The following is a 16,647-nucleotide window of genomic DNA, read 5'->3' as shown; positions in this document are numbered from 1 at the left end:
TACCAGTAACCCTTTGCACATATATAGCACCTTTCATCTATGAGCAATAAATAGTTTTACAATGATGAGGAAACTGAGTCACAGCGGTTAAGTGATTTTGCCACGATCACAAGAGTCAGTGGTAGCCTCAGGAATAGAGGCCAAGTTCCCTGCTTCGTAGTCTGTGCTTTCATGGCTAGGTCCTGCTTCCTCCTCGTTCGGCTGGCACACAGTTAAGCAGTGATGAATTTTCAGCACTAGCTCACTTTTTCTTTCTGAGCTAAAATTTTTCCAGGATATCAATTTATGCAATGTACAACTTCTTTCCATTGTGCTTATTTGAAAGTAACTTGTTAATTCTTACCTGCTGGATTCCAGGACAAGGGTTTATCCATTACAGAAGCAGCATTGCTCCCCATTCCAGCTGCACTCTCCCTGTTGTCTCTTTGTCTACGCATAGCAGAACTTAAAAAAAAAAAGGGGGGGGGGTGTGCAGCAGAGGGTCATATAATAGACAGTAAAGCCATTTTGTTTGTTTACCTCTTTAAAAGCGCATGGCAGCCTGTAATTCACTGTTTTCAAACTCTAGCTTTTTTTTTATCAGATGCTACTGTTTGTTGACTGAATTTTACTATGAAAACTCTCTTGCCTGTGCAATCCTTCTATAGCTGTGCTGTCAGTCAAAGATGTGGTGTAAGGTTCTTGTCTTTCAAGTGATTAAGGGTTTTGTTAAATAGGTTGCCCCCAACAGATCTTCAGATTGTTCTAACAGACAAGAGGAATGTTTCACATTGAAATACTTCTAAGGAACAGCAGTCAGTCAGATACCAGGATGCCAAGAAAGCAGAATGTGATGTCCAGAACTCCATCATCTAATTATTCTCACACTTAAAAAAGCTCCAAACCAAAAATCCCTACACCACTAAGATAGAAGTTGTGAGATTTTGCTCTGTACTGTTCCTTCTCCTCAAACAAAAAAACCACCAGCATGACGTTGTGGAATGTACGTGTAAGTTCTTTGTTTTATTTTGGTAGTCTTGATTTCTTCATTCATCCTCCTGTTGTTTATTCATCCTCAATCTTGTGTTATTCAACAGCATACGTAGGCAATCTGCTTCCCCAGGCAGTGGAATCAGACTGTTAGATTTTAGTAGATACATTAACTTGTTTGGGATCAGCATGCCTAGCAGGATCTGATCCTGCAGTCCTCATGCTGGCAAAACACCCAGTGAAGTCAATAGGAGTTTTGCCTGCAGGAAGAGAGGAGCAGAATATAAAAACTGGAAAAATTATTAAGCAGGACTAGTGGGTTTCTGTCACTTCCTCATTCTGGTGGATTTCTCACCTTCCAGTTACGCTTTGGATATGGTATCATCTACTCTAGTGCACTGCCATTTGCAAAGGTACAATGACACCACATGCCTTCTTTTTTTTTTTTTAAGTCTGTGAGTAGATTAGCAAGTGCTTCTTTTAATTTTGGACAGAAGTAAATTGTGAGAATGAAAATGTGACTGCTTTCATGTTGCACACGAATTTATTAACAGCTACAGCACACAATCGCATTTGGCTTTGATAATACAAATAATAGATTCCAGCCCTTTATTACTGACAACAATGTAAATAATTAAAGAAAGAGCTCAGACTTTCCCTGTGCCTTTGTCTTTCTACTCTCAGTACAGTGAAGGTTACGCAAGCAGCTGTGAATCCATAAAGCAACTTAAAGCAACCCTGCCCATCAGCTTTCCCCAAGCCATATTAAAGCCACAATAATGCAACGGCTACATCACACTAAGCTTTATTGGCTCAGCAAAAGAAACTAAGGAACTTCATTGGAGACCAGATTAGGCTAGTTACAAAATGGAGAGATTCTTTTGCTCTCTGACCCCATTATCTTTTCCATAGTATCTTGGTCAGCTTTCTTACACATAGCCATGGATTCTGTGGAGACCTGTAAATTGCTTTTTTGGCTGCCAAATTGCAGTAAACCCTCTATTTTTATGTTTTAAAAGAGCTTAAAACTGTCCATCCTCTTTGGATGTGTCTTTAAAATTGGCCAGTGCTGGGAGGATTTTATATATATCCAAAGGCTTAAAAGAAGATGTTGCTTCTACTGAGCTGCTAGTTTTATGGTCAACAAATATGAAAAGCCCAGTGGGGATAAAAGGAACTTAACCAGTTCTATCTAATACATATAAATCTACCTAAGAGCTCAGTGCACTAGCAGTACTCAATGTGCTACGTTTAGCTCAGTCTAAAGATGCAGAAAATGGGTCTTTTGCACACATGCCACATGTTCCCTTTCAACGCCAAGTTAATATGAATTAGAAGACTCTGAGATGAGTAAACAAGGTCAGTCTGGGTTCGGCCAAGTTGGATCAACATAAAGTAATTGTCAGGTTTTTCTGTCGGCAACGAGCATTTGTTTTGGCTCAGCATTCCCCAAACTATACATTATAAAATGTTTGTAAGGAACCTGTTGCCAGACACTTTGCTTATTCTCCTTGTTTTGCAAACCCAGACACTTTCCATTAATTACATGTATAACTTTTGTGACAAAGCCAAGTTATTTTTTTCAAAAAAATTGTTGAACAATCAAGCTAATTTAATGTTTAATAATCTCATTTAATCTAGAGGCACTTTGATTAGAATCAGGGGCGGCTCTAGGTATTTTGCCGCCCCAAGCATGGCAGGCAGGCTGCCTTCGGTGGCTTGCCTGCGGGAGGTCCCCAGTCCCGCGGATTCGGCAGCATGCCTGCGGGAGGTCCGCCGAAGCTGCAGGACCAGCGGACCCTCCGCAGGCATGCCGCCGAAGGCAAGCTGCCTGCCGCCCTCGCGGCGACCGGCAGAGCGCCCCCCCGTGGCTTGCCACCCCAGGCATGTGCTTGGTGCCTGGAGCTGCCCCTGATTAGAATCAAAATAACATAACAGCATAATAACAAAGAGTGTATTTCCTTTGCAACAAATAAATCACTAGTACTAATAGTTGATTGTATATCTTCAAAGAGCTTTGCACACATTAATTAATCCACCAACATTTCTTGAAGTCAATGACTATTATTACCTCAATTTTACAGACACAAAAACTGATTTGCCCAAGGTCATATATATTTATCCTATCCAGCATTTTTGGTGCATCAGAAACTCCCACTGACTTCAGTGGAGTTTTTGAATATTCAAAGAATGAGGCCTATAGTGACAGAGACAGGATTAGAAGTCAGGAGTTCCTGGTTTCTAGTCTGATGATCAGTCTAGTACACCATGCTGCATCTTCTCAGTAGCCTTCAAAAAAGCTTGGCTTAGAACAACAAACTTCAAGTATACAAATACTATATAGGTAAAGCACTATGATTATTTATGAAGTTACAGTATGTTGTGTATAATGTTGTTTGGACATATATATTTATAGTACTCTTCTCACCTCTGATGTTATCTGGTTAAAATATGATCATATAGAGCATTGTTGCAACCACTGTTATATATTTGTAACAAATCTTATATAAAATGTGGCATATAAAACGTCTATGAAAAGGTTTATGATTTGCTGGTTAGGATTATGCTATTTGTATGCATGTATCGTTTTTGTATTTAAAGTTATGAATATTGACTCTATACCTGGATTTCAAATGTTTGCTCCTGGGGTAACGCACACGAGGTAGTTAGCCAGCACATCTTGGAGGGTCTAGTCTAATTGACCAGCAAAGAGTTCTGTGGCACCTTATAGACTAACCAGGGGCGGCTCCAGGCCCCAGCACACCAAGCCCGTGCTTGGGGCGGCATGCCGCGGGGGGCGCTCTGCCGGTCGCCGGGAGGGTGGCAGGCAGGGTGCCTGCGGAGGGTCCACCGGAGCCGCGGGACCAGAGGACCCTCCGCAGGCACGCCTGCGGGAGGTCCAACAGAGCCGTGGGACCGGCGAGCGGCAGAGCGCCCCCCGCGGCATGACGCCGTGCTTGGGGCGGCGAAATGTCTAGAGCCGCCCCTGAGACTAACAAACGTATTGGAGCATGAGCTTTCGTGGCACTACATGTATCCAACGAAGTGGGTATTCACCCACGAAAGCTCATGCTCCAATACGTCTGTTAGTCTATAAGGTGCCACAGAACTCTTTGCTGCTTTTACAGATCCAGACTAACATGGCTACCCCTCTGATATTATTCTAATTGAGTGGCCCATCAAAAAGGCTCTTAACTCACAATTGACCATGGGAGACGCCCATCTGCACTGGGTGAACTGTCCTATAAACGTGCTGTCTGGAATATAGGTAATGGCTTCCTGCAATAACTGAGCGAAATGAGGCATGAACATGTGACTTGCCCATGTGACTCCAAACACTATCTGGTCACTTGTGATTCTCCACTAGCTGTGCTGAGGGTTTTGTTTTGAAACAGTGGGTGTCCTGCCACATGGCAGAAGAGACAAAAGGCCCTGGAAACCCCTCCATTTTGCCTCTATCCTGCTCCAGCCTCTTTCTTGCCCAAGCATCTGGACTTGCACTAATGGGAGCATTCTAACCAAGGGACTGAGGTCCTTCCAATGATTTGGAAGCAACCAGAGACTTATCAAGCCAGCAGTTTATTCCATCACTGCTACAAGCCTGAACCAAGAACTTTGCAATTACTGTAAGTATCTGATTCCTTTAACCCAGGGGTAGGTAACCTATGGCACGTGTGCCAAAGATGGCACGCGAGCTGATTTTCAGCGGCACTCGCACTGCCCGGGTCCTGGCCACTGGTCTGGGGGTGGGGCTCTGCATTTTAATTTAATTTTAAATGAAGCTTCTTAAACATGTAAAAAACCTTACATACAACAATAGTTTAGTTATATATTACAGACTTATAGAAAGAGACCTTCTAAAAACATTAACATGTATTACTGGCACGCAAAACCTTAAATTAGAGGGAATAAATGAAGACTCGGCACAGCACTTCTGAAAGGTTGCTGACCCCTGCTTTAACCAATTTTAACTCTCACCTTTCTTTCTTTTTATGATTAAACCTTTAGATTTTAGATACTAAAGGATTGGCATCAGCGTGATTTTTGGGTAAAATCTAAGTTATATATTGACCTGGGTGTGTGGTTGGCCCTTTGGGATCAGAAGAACCTTTTAGTTAAGGAGACTGGTTGTAAAGAACCACTCACCTTTAAATCCAGTGTTTTTGGTGGTTATACAAGGACTGGAATGCCCAAGGAAATTGCTTTTATGACTTCTTGTTAGCCAATGTGGTGAAACAGAAGTTTACTTTTGATGCTGGTTTGGTATATCCTAGGAAAGATTAGCCACCAGACTTGGGGTGTATCTGCCCTATTTCTCAGCAGTTAGTCTTGAGTTTGGCATTCTTAGCTGTGACAGTCCCGATATTTGGGGCTTTTTTTTATATGGGATCCTATTAGCCCCCTCCCACCTGTCCTGATTTTTCACATTTACTATCTGGTCACCCTAGTTGTGATCCACAGAGGCACGGTTACAACCTCCTCTTAATATTATTTGCAAACCAGCTGCTTCATTGTTAAACAGGCCTTTCGAAAAAACAGGTGATTGTGAAATGGTCAAACAAACAAACCCCCCCCCCGCCTAATATTAAAGAGAAGATGGTGCAGCCATAGCATAACATTTCCTGGACTTTGATTGGGTGTTACAAACTCAACTTAGTTAAACACTTGTTTCCTGTACTTAATATACAATCTGACGGAATAGTAGAAATATGTACATTTTAAAGCACATAAGTAACATTTAGAAAACCTTTGATAATGCAAAAAGTGTGTACTGTATATGTTACTTTATGCCTTAAAAATCCACTGGTATTAAAACAATATGCAGCTTATTAGAAAACAGGAACAGTTTGAACAATTTTCAGGGGGAAAAAAACAAAACACAGTCCACAATAATGGAGGAGGATGCAGACTTTACCCGGTGTGCAAGACCATGGAAATTGTCTCTACAGCTCACCAGCTGATTGAGCCAGAAATACGCTGGCCTGCAGAAGTCAATATTTTTCTTTTACATAGTGTTAACTTATTTGATCCTCTCCGTGACTTATCCTGCTCCTACGGACAACAAGGTTAGTGCCTTTCAGAAATGTTTTCATTATTTATATGCATCTACAGAGTAATTCTGATAAAAAAATTTCTCTCTCTCTCTCTCTCTCACACACACACACACACACACACACACACACACACACGCGCGCGCGCCAAAAGAGAGAGAATAGTTTGGCTACAAAATATGTGACATCTAGGAAAGAACAGGTGATTGTGAAATGGTCAAACAAACAACCCCTCCCAACAGCATCAACAACAACACAAAATACCAACAACCCTAATTAGAACTAGTACAATCCCCCTTCTAGCATTCACAAAATAAACTCCGCACTGGCCAATGGCCTGAGTTGTCCAGTTTCCCTTAGGATAGGGTGAGTAGGCCTGAACACAAATGCAAAAAGTGTTTGGGGAATCATCCTGGAACCTTCATTCAGATGAGTAGCGAGAGCCACTTGGCGCTCTGGGGTTACTTGCGTGAGTGAGGACTCCAGGATCAGCCTGGTTATTATTAGGACAATACCATCAATTTCAGTCCACTATACTGCTCTTTCCCTAGCTTAGCTTTGAGTTACTGACTGGACTCATTTTTCTGGCTGGGAAGTTATTCTAGCCCAGGGGTGGGCAAACTTTTTGGGGCGAGGGCCACATCTGGGTGAGGAAATTGTATGCAGGGCCGGGGCAGGGTGGGTGGAGTGCGGGATGTGGAGGAAGGGGCTCAGGACAAGGGATTGGGGCAGAGAAGGGGTGCAGAGTGTAAGAGGGGGCTCAGGGAAGGGGGTTGGGGTACAGGAGGGGTGCGGAGTGCAGGATGGGGCTCAGGGCAGGGAGTTGGGGGGTGCAGGGTGCAGCAGGGAGCTCAGGGCAGGTGGTTGGAATGCACAGGAGTGCAGAAAGGGGCTCAGGGCAGGGAGTTGGGTGCAGGAGGGGTGTGAGGTACAGGCAGAGGGGCTTAGGGCAGGAAGTTGGGGGGCGGGGAGCAGGAGGGGTTTGAGCTCCAGCCTGGTGCCGCTTACCTAAAGTGGCTCCGGGGTGGCAGTGGCGCACACCAGGGCCAGGGCAGGCTCTCTGCATGCCTGCCCTGTCCCCACGCCACTCCAGGAAGTGCTGCGGCCCCTGGGTGGGGCGGGGCAGAGGGCTCTGCGTACGCACATGGAGCCCTTTGCCTCCCGGCCCGGGGGCTGCTTCTGAGAGCAGCGCCGGGCTCGCAGCACCACCAGGGGTAATCCCGCGGGCCGGATCCAAAGCCCTGAAGGGCTGGATCCGGCCCGCGGGCCATAGTTTGCCCATCCCTGTTCTAGCCCGTGGTGGGCTCTCTGCTTTGACTCCAAATCCAAGGAGAGAGTTCACCTTGGGTCTACAGTCAGGCCCCCACCAGAAAGAGTGAACTTAGTGGCCTGTCCTACAGATGCTCACTGTTTTCCTGATCCTTTTCTTGATCCTCTGTTGTCATTCAATGGGGATTTTTGCCCTGTCAGTTGTTAAAAAAACAAAAACCCAACTAATTATTTGAGGGCTAATGTTCCATTTATGGTTTCCTGATATGAACTTGCTGTACTTTTAGGGCCTGACTGAAATCCCACTAAAGTAGATGCAAGTCTTTTTACTGACTTCAATGGGATATGGACCAGCCCGGCTTAGAGTACTCAGAAGTGGGAGAGAGCCCAAGCATATACTCGGTCAGAAAGAGACCTGTTCATCAGGCAGCACAGTGTCCATGCTCATGTTAGAAAACCAGGGGGATTCCACTCAGCTTGTGATATCGATTTTTACGAAGTCCAAACAAGTCACACAGTCAAATGCGTCTACACTTTTGTCTATATTTTTTTACAGCGATGAAACTGGGTCAACAAAGGCAAATGTAAAGCACGAAGAAAACTTTTAGAGACACAATGCTGTAGTGAGAGATGCTAACAGTATGATTTGACTCGGGAATTCCTGACTGGGGGAAAAGGCCTTAAGGAGGATCTTGATACTGAGAAGATTAAATAAAAGTGAACTGTTAAGCATAAAACTGAAAGGAAAAAAACACTGGACTCCATTTAAACATATGCATAATTTGTTATGCTTCCTGAAGAACGCTAGTACTGCTGCTATATTAAGGTGTTAAATAGTTCTTTTCTGGGCAAAGACTAACGGGACTTTAAAACATTTGGTCATTCTTGAGATTCAGCTACATGGCCCTATAAAGCAAAGGAGCTATCATAAAATTAAATCCAAGCACTAAGGCCATTGCCTTGGAACTGTGCAGGGATTTAAATAACTTTCTAGCAATTCAGGTGAGATACAGTAGTATCTAGACACTCTACCAAGCTGTGTGATGGGTTCTTTAGCAATGCAGAGACACAGGAAACTGTTCAACGTTTCAGGATGTGAGTAGCTTTAATAGAAAACTGGTGTCAAATGTAAACCCAAGTTAAATGACTCAAAAACATCAGGAATGGAGAAATGGAGCAGTCACCATTAATTGTTGTACTTTGCATGATGTCTTGCAGAGATTAAAGAAGACAGTCCCTGCCCCAAAGACCTTATAATCGAAGGGCCCAATCATGCACAAGCCTTAGTCACGTGAGTAAAATGTACCCCATACGAGTAGGGCCGTTGATTATGTGTGATTAGACCTTGTCTAAGTAAGGCTTGCAGGATCTAGTCCATATTTATAAGATTGATACTGAACACAATGTTGGCGTGTCTATGCACATGTGGACAGATTGTGTCTTGTGATCCAGTGAAGACTTCTATAGCACCGCTGCAGAGATGAATCATCCATAGGGGAGAATATTAGGAATTTTAAATTATAGGAAGCAACAATCCTCTCCACCGCAGTACTGAGCAACACCAACATATGAATGATCTTGAGAAGGTAAGAAATGAACGAGTTACTTAGAGTAATGTGCATGGCATAGTTTAAGAGACCTCGCAAAGATGACAAATCCCACTTTGCACCAGGTTTGGAGTCAGGGAAAGGCAGTAAAACTGTGATAAGGTTGATTTTTTTTTCTTGAGGGAAAGAATTTAGAAGTAAATAGGCAATGAAACAGCAAAGTCTAACTTTACCTCATTGGTGAGTGGAATACATAAACACGGAAAGACTAGCTTTAAACAGCAGGAGAAGTAGAGACAGTCAATAGCTAAACAAAAGTGATCAAGCTTATAACAGCTTTGGGCCAGTGGAAGAGGGAGAACGTTTCATGCCTGTTCCTTTGAAACTGTGGCTGGAGGCTGAGCTGACGTGGACAGCAGAAATGTCAGCTATGGGAAATCGGTTAGAATGATAACAATGCTTTGCAGTCAAATAGTGCCTCCCATCTGAGGAGCTCAATGTATTTTACAAACACAACTTCATTAAACTTAACTTCCTAGCGAGGAAGGCAAACATAATCCTCTTCTGGAGATGAGGAAACTGAGGTACAAACGGTGAGTTTTTAAAGTGACTACTGATTTTTGGAGGACCAACTGAAGAAGACGTACAGGGTGTTCAGGAAGTGCTGAGCATGTAGCCACCTTCTGAAAATCAGGCCCTTTTAAGTTGTTTCAAGTTAGGCTCACAAAAATCACTAGTGACTCTTGAAAACCTTGGCCTGAGAGACTAAGTGTCACAGAGACTGTGGCAGAGTGGGAACAGAACTTAAAACATCCCGATTCCTAGGCTTGTGTCTTTTGCAGACCTCCTTTCCTCTGTAAAAATCTTCACAGGGGAACATGTCTGATACAGATTTGACAACAGATGTGCAGGGAGAAAATCAACCTCTGGCAGTGTGCAAAGGCAAGTAAATCATCTCTGAGCCCTTGTAGCTTGTTCGCTTGTAATTTTTTAACAGACTTGAACTAGGAAAGTTTCCTGGAATCACATGGTCTCTAGGAGGCGTCAATTACTCTTTGAGCCAATATAGGAGAGATGTTGCAGGAGTTTCTTTTAAACTCAGATTAGGGTTGACTGGGTTCATGTAGTTTCAGCAGTTCCAAAGAGCCAATAGTGAGGGTCAGAAACTTTCTTTATATTTGGTAGCTCAGCAGGAGGCAATCAAAAAACTTCAGGGCAGTGGATCCGCTTGCTTAGGGTCAGCTGCATCCAGAGGGTTTTAGCAGTTTCAAGGAGCGGTTAGTGAGGGTCAGAAGTTTCCTTTATATTCACCAGCTTGGCCGGAGGTAATGAAAAACCTCAGGAAGGCAGAGCAGTTTATGCAGCTTCAGTGATTGCAAAGAGCCTCTAGTGAGGATCAGCAACTTGTGGTGACCCACCTGGGCTCGCCTGTGTTAAACTGGTCAAGTCAGCAAGCCAAGAAGCACAAGTGAAGCTGAACTCCGGATCAGCTGACACAGGAAGACCAACAAAGCTAGATGCAGGGCTGCCATATAACTATCAGGCGTAGTATTTTTCATAAGGAAAACGGTGAGCTGAAGGAAGGATAGCACATTTATACTTCTGGATTAGAGGCACGTTGGCATTGGTCCCCGTTCTGGACTGTTTAAATTGTTGTATTATGTAAATACAGCAGTGTACCCCTCCCAAATATTTACAGACAACAATCTCATGCTAAATGTTGGAGGTACAGGTTGTATTCAAATCCTTTAGATTGCTTTGAAAATCTCTGGCATGTTTGGAGCAATTACATACACACAGTTAGGACAATTTGCCAACATGTAAGTACAGTCTTTTTTAACTATTAAGAAATTACCAGAAAAGTTCTACCACACAGGAGGGTAAAAATAAAATCAGCATACTAACTGTGAAGTACCAATGTGATCTTATTCCAAAATTCAGTTCGTAGACAAGGTTTAGAAAATGAGGGCTTCCATTTAAGAATCTGACAAATGATTTTCCTAACTGGGCATTTTTAATGTAGTGTGAAGCAACAACTGTGTTCTGAAAAATATAGGAGTTGTTTTTGTAAATTACCATGAGCTTTACCAGGAATAGAACTGAAGGCATCAAGAATGCATCTGAGAAAATAAAAATTACATTTCCCCTAGAATAGTTGCCCATTTTTATTTCTTACTATACTTAGTACTTTCCGTCATGCTTGTAAATCTATCACTTAACTATCATGGTACCTCTGTTCTCATTGTTATTATTCTTTACTAGTTCCATATATGCAACATGTTCTGTACAATAAATAAAAGGCAGATTCCCTGTCCCAAAGGACTTACAATGTTAGGTAAGTTAGAAAACGAATAACAGAAGGAGGTGACAACTCAGGGAGATGTAGGGGAAAGAAATGACAAGGAAGAGGACAATATAAATGTGCAGTCCTTGGTGAAATTAATGCACATATCTAGATGACCAAATCTTTTTTATGTCAGGGATCCGACAGCTGTTTTCTTTTGTACTGATGTCCAATAGTGCTGTAAGAAAAAAATCCTATAAAAAGCAAAGGTTTCATGCTTTTGCTAGCAGCCATCATCCAAAGCACAGGTTCTTCAAATGGGTCTGGTATCCAACTTCTCAGTGTTTCAGTTTCAACCTCTACAGGCATCTGTCCAGTCTGCAGGGCCACCCGGGGGTGGGGGGAAGGGGCAGCAAGTGAGGCAATTTGCCCCGGGCCCCTGGTCTTCAGCCAGCATTTTGGCAGCGGGGGGGCCCTTCAGTGCTGCTGAAGATGCGGAGCAACTGAAGGGCCCCCCGCCGCCGAAATGCCACCAAAGACACAGAGCGACTGAAGGGCCCCCCGCCGCCGAAATGCCACCAAAGACACAGAGCGACTGAAGGGCCCCCCGCCGCCGAAATGCCACCGAAGACCCGGACCGCCGCCGGGTGAGTACAAGCACCGCAGGTCCCCCCATTGCCCCAGGCCCCTTGAATCCTCTGGGCGGTCCTGCCAGTCTGCCCTTCTAGGGGTGAGCTATTCAGTTTTCCCCTCCATTGAGATGAGATTCCCCTGCACATCATCCATTCTTTGATGCAATAGCAAGAAGAGCTCTTACAGAGAGATCCTATGGATTGCCAGATCAGGCAGCCCTAGACCCGCAGTCTAGTGATGGGCTCAGAGAACTTTGTGTTAGGGTCGCGTGCACTATTTACAACTCCTCTTTTTCACACCTTGGCTTCTGCTCGATGTCTTGTTGCTGCCAGTCCTTCTGTCTTTTGTGCCCTTCAGGCCAGGGAAATTGCATTTTTGCAAACAAAAATAGGTATTTAAATATCGTTTTGTTATAAATGCTCAGTACTCCAAAAACGCATGTATTCTTGGTACTGCCTCTGCACCCTCTCAGCACCTCTGCATCTGTATTTAATATATCAAAACATCCAATAGCTGCTGCTACTGTCCTAAGATGTTCCTCTACTAGCATCCAAACATGGGTGCTTAATGTTAGGCAGCTAAAGCTATATTTAGGCTCACATTCTGCTAAGACTTACAGTGTATCAAGTATTACATATATTACTGATTCAGGACAGCATCCCCGTTCAGCAAAGCACTTAAGGATGTGTTTGTCTTGAAGCCAATGGCACATAAGCATTGCTTAAGTGCTTTAGGATCAGGGCCTCAGAGCTGTCCCACAACTGCAGTGGGACTCCTCCCTGTGCATAAAGCTAAGCACATGTGTAAAACTTTTCAAGACCAAGGTCTTGGGGACCTAAGTGAAAGTGGCCTAATTTTCAGAGCTGCGGAAGTCACTGACTTCAGTAGCCAGTGCTCAGCACTGCGAACGCTCTAGCACTTTTACCTCAGGGTCTGAATATAGATTTAAGAGGCTAAATTAAAGTTTCATAAAAATGCTGGTATTTTATTATCTTTCCTCCTCTTGAATTTTTACAATTGCTGGGAACAAAGGCCATGCCACTGAGCAATATAATATCCTTTTTAGGATAATATTTTCTAGGAAAATGCTTATGGCTCTTCTGAAAGCCAAAAGAGCTGTCAACATAATCTAAAAATCCCAGGATGTGAGAAGACCAGCATTAAATATATATCAGTCAATTGCCTGCTTTCTCCTCTCCCCCTACTCAGCATCTTGTCATTCAGTGTTGTGGAAAGGGGAGTTTTCCTTGACTGTATAAGAAATCATAGAAATGTAGGGTTGGAAGGGATCTTGACAGGCCATTTAGTCCATCTGCCCCTGTGCTGAGACAGGACCAAGCATACCGTAGACCATCCCTGACAGGTGTTTATTTCACCTGTTCTTAAAAATCTCCAATGATGGGGACTCCACAATCTCCTTTGGAAGCCTATTCCAGTGCTTAACAATCCTTATAGATAGAAAGTTTTCCCTAATGTCTAACCTAAATGTCTCTTGCTGCAGATTAAGCCCATTACTTCTTGGCCTACATTCCATGGACATGGAGAACAATGGATTAGTCCTCTTTATTACAGCCCTTAACATATTTGAAGACCATCAAGTCCCCCCTCAATCGTCTTTTCTCAAGACTAAACATGCCCAGTTTTTTTTTTTTAAACCTTTCCTCTGTCAGGTTTTCTAAACCTTTTTTATTGCTCTCCTCTGGACTCTCTCCAGTTTTTCCACATCTTTCCTAAAGTGTGGCACCCAGAACTGGACACTACTCCAGCTGAGGCCTCATCAGTGCCAAATAGAGCAGAACAATTACCGTGCAGGTCTTACATAAAACTCTTCTGTTAACACACCCCAGAAAATTAGCCGTTTTCGCAAGTGCATCGCCCTGTTGACTCATATTCAATTTGTGACCCACTATAACCAGTGATGAGCTGCCAAATTTTTAACAACCGGTTCCCTCCTCCCACCAAAATTTTAACAACGGGTTCCCTCCTTCCCCCCCCCTCTGGGGGGGGGTCGTGCCCCATCCAACCCCTCATGTTCCTTGACACACACACGCCGAGACCCCTGACCCATCCCCCCCCTTCCCTGTCCCCTGACTGCCCCTTGCCGCCCCACCCAACCCCTCCTCTCATTCTCAATGGCCCCCCAGAACCCCTACCCCATACAACTACCCCTTCTCTCTGTCCCTGAGTGCCCCCACCACCTCATCCAACCCTGCTCTTTCCTGACTGTTCCCCGGGACCCTTGCCCCCATTCAATCCCCCTGTTCCCTGCCCTCTGACCCCCCCACCCCCTACCCTCTCTCCAACACCCCCTCCCTGCCCCCTTACCGCGCTGCCTGGACGTGGCTGGGCCGGGACAGGAGTCGCGCGGCCGGAGCCGGAGGATGCGGCGGGAGCCCAGCAGCCGGAGCCAGGTGGCAGGCCGGGTGGAGCCAGGGAGGGCTGCGGCCAGAGCTGGAGCCGGGCAGCCAGGGCCGCCGCCACGCCCAGACCCGCGCTGCCGGAGCCCGGCCCCCTGGCAAAACAGCAGGGGCGGCTGGAGCCACGGGGCCAGGCCGGGCTGGAGGTGGGGGGGCCGTGTCCAGAGCCGAGCATCCCAGTAGGTGGGGGCACGGCAGGGCCGGGGGGGGGGGGTTGCGGCCGGAGCCGGGCGGCTGGGGAGGGGTTCGGGGGGGTTCGGGGACGCGGGGCCGTGCCGCAGCCGGTGAGGGTCGGGCGGGGACCCGGGGACGGGGGGGGGGCGGTCAGGGTCGCGGCCGGGAACGCGGGGCCGGGAACGCCGGGGGGCGGGGGGCCCGGCCAGGGAGGGGGGCGGGGGGACCTGGGGAGGGTGCGGCCGGAGCCGGGCGGCCGGGGAGCGGGTCGGGGGGGGGGGGGGGTCGGGGCCGCGGGGCCGTGCCGCAGCCGGTGAGGGTCGGGCGGGGACCCGGGGACGGGGGGGGGGCGGTCAGGGTTGCGGCCGGGAATGCGGGGCCGGGAACGCGGGGGAACCGGGTGGCCGGGCAGGGTCGCGGCCGGGGAGGCGGGGACGGGCCGCGGCCGGGGACCGGCCGGGGCACACCCCCACCCCCGTTTCCTACCTCAGCGTCCTCTTCCTGGGCCGGGGAAGCCTGCTTGCTTCTCAGCCCTCCCAGGCTTCCCGCGCGAACAGCTGATTCGCGGGAAGCCGTGGGGGAGGAGAAGCAAGGAGGAGCTTCATGGCAGGAGGTGGAGGCAGAATTCGCAACGGTTTGCGCGAATCGTTTGCTAAAATTAGACGCCGGACAGAGAACTTTAGCATCCGGTTCTCTGTCCGGCGTCTAATTTTAGCAAACGGTTCGCACGAACCGTTGCGAACCGTCTGTAGCTCACCCCTGACTATAACCCCCAGATCCTTTTCTGCAGTGCTATCAGTTTTCCATTTCATTTTCCCCTTCCTAAATGTAGTACTTTGCACATGTCTGTACTGAATTCTATCTTGTTGATTTCAGGCCAATTCGCCAATGTATCAAGGTCATTTTGAATTATAATACTGTCCTCCAAACTGCTTGCAACTCCTTCCATGTTGGTACCATCTGCAAATTTTATAAGCATAGGAGTTACAGCACAAGCTGTAAAAGCTAAAATGCCTCATTGCTATACTTCTACTACATCCACTCAGCAAATCTCACCTGTTAGAACTGCTCTGTGCTGTGTGTCTGAAGTTTGAGCCAGAGGCAGGGAGGGCATCCTGAAATGTCTGTTCCTCTTGCGATGTTAGAGATAGGGCGACAAAACCTTCATCTGAAGAATCCTCTCTGTCTAAATGCCCCAAAACAGCTGTTAAAAATAATCAGGTTGTGATTTTAGACTTGATTAATCACAAAGAACAAAACACAGCGGATTAGCCTCAATTTGCTCTCATAATAAACAATTAGGATTCTTCCAAAACTTTCACGTAACACAGGAGACAAAATGTTCCCTCTTTTTCAATTTGATTTGCAATGCACAAGGGAGAGTATACAGCAGTGGTTCTCAAACTATTTACCATAGGGGGCAGCATATATCCCATCCAATACTACCTGTATGGCCCTGAGGATGTCACATGGGCCACAGCTCTGTGCTGATTGGGCTGTAAGTGGCCCACGGGCTGCAGGTTGAGAACTGCTGGCATACAGCTATTATCTACGGTGATAGTTTTCATTCAGCCCCAGGATGAGCTCAGCAACTTCTCTGACATCGAGATAATATGTCTATCCAGATAGTTATACTTTTCTGAGTCATGAGAAACTGCATATTTGTGTGATTTTCACCCTTAATTGTTCTCTGGAAAACATTTTCTAGTCTCTAACTACCTGGTATCAGGAACTCCCTAAGAGTTTACAGAGGAAGAGTTTTGTGAATAAAGAGACATGGTCCACTCTAAATTATCTGTCAAAAATCAACGGTCTAAGGGGCTGGCATAGATTGTGTTCCATGTGAGCATTTCACTGTAGCTACACTGATCAGCATTTCTGAACTGCATAATTTTTCCCTCTACATCGTTAAAAGTGATTCAAACAAAGTCATAACATGTTTTCCCTACTATTTTTGTTTCGCTTAATTTCAGTTTACAAGAGAGACAACCCAGACTTTAGGACCCTGAAAATAGATGGATTTTACCATCTTTTAGGATATCAAAAGCCTTAATTGTTTGAAAAGTACCCAAACTATCTAAAAGATGTAGAAAAATTGCATACTGTAGGTGTGACCCTTTAAAAAAAAAAGGCATAATCAAACCCTAGGCTAGCAGAGTATGGATTAAGGAAACATCCTGTTACAGATAAAGACTTTAAAAGGTTTTTCTCAAAATCATAAGACCTTTTGCTTTTTTTTCCCTTTAAATCCTGTTTTTCCCTCTTGTTCTCTACCTCCCTGAATCCTGTATTACCTAATCTGT

General features: G+C 45.6%; 1 protein-coding gene across 7 annotated transcripts in view; it reads right to left on the bottom strand.

Annotated features, from left to right (window-relative positions):
* Positions 1-16,647, bottom strand: part of LOC123366575 (WD repeat containing planar cell polarity effector) — a 243,775-nt gene that overhangs the window by 8,210 nt on the left and 218,918 nt on the right. For all 7 annotated transcript variants that reach the window (XM_045010175.1, XM_045010178.1, XM_045010176.1 and 4 more), the window contains 2 exons: positions 15,401-15,548; positions 344-444 (listed from right to left, as the gene is read on the bottom strand). In XM_045010175.1, coding sequence (XP_044866110.1) covers positions 344-444; positions 15,401-15,548 — 249 coding nt within the window. The remainder of the gene's footprint in view (positions 1-343; positions 445-15,400; positions 15,549-16,647) is intronic.

Source organism: Mauremys mutica, chromosome 3 (genome assembly GCF_020497125.1).
Source record: "Mauremys mutica isolate MM-2020 ecotype Southern chromosome 3, ASM2049712v1, whole genome shotgun sequence".
Lineage (NCBI taxonomy): Eukaryota > Metazoa > Chordata > Testudines > Geoemydidae > Mauremys > Mauremys mutica.
This window is presented reverse-complemented; position numbering and strand designations above follow the sequence as displayed.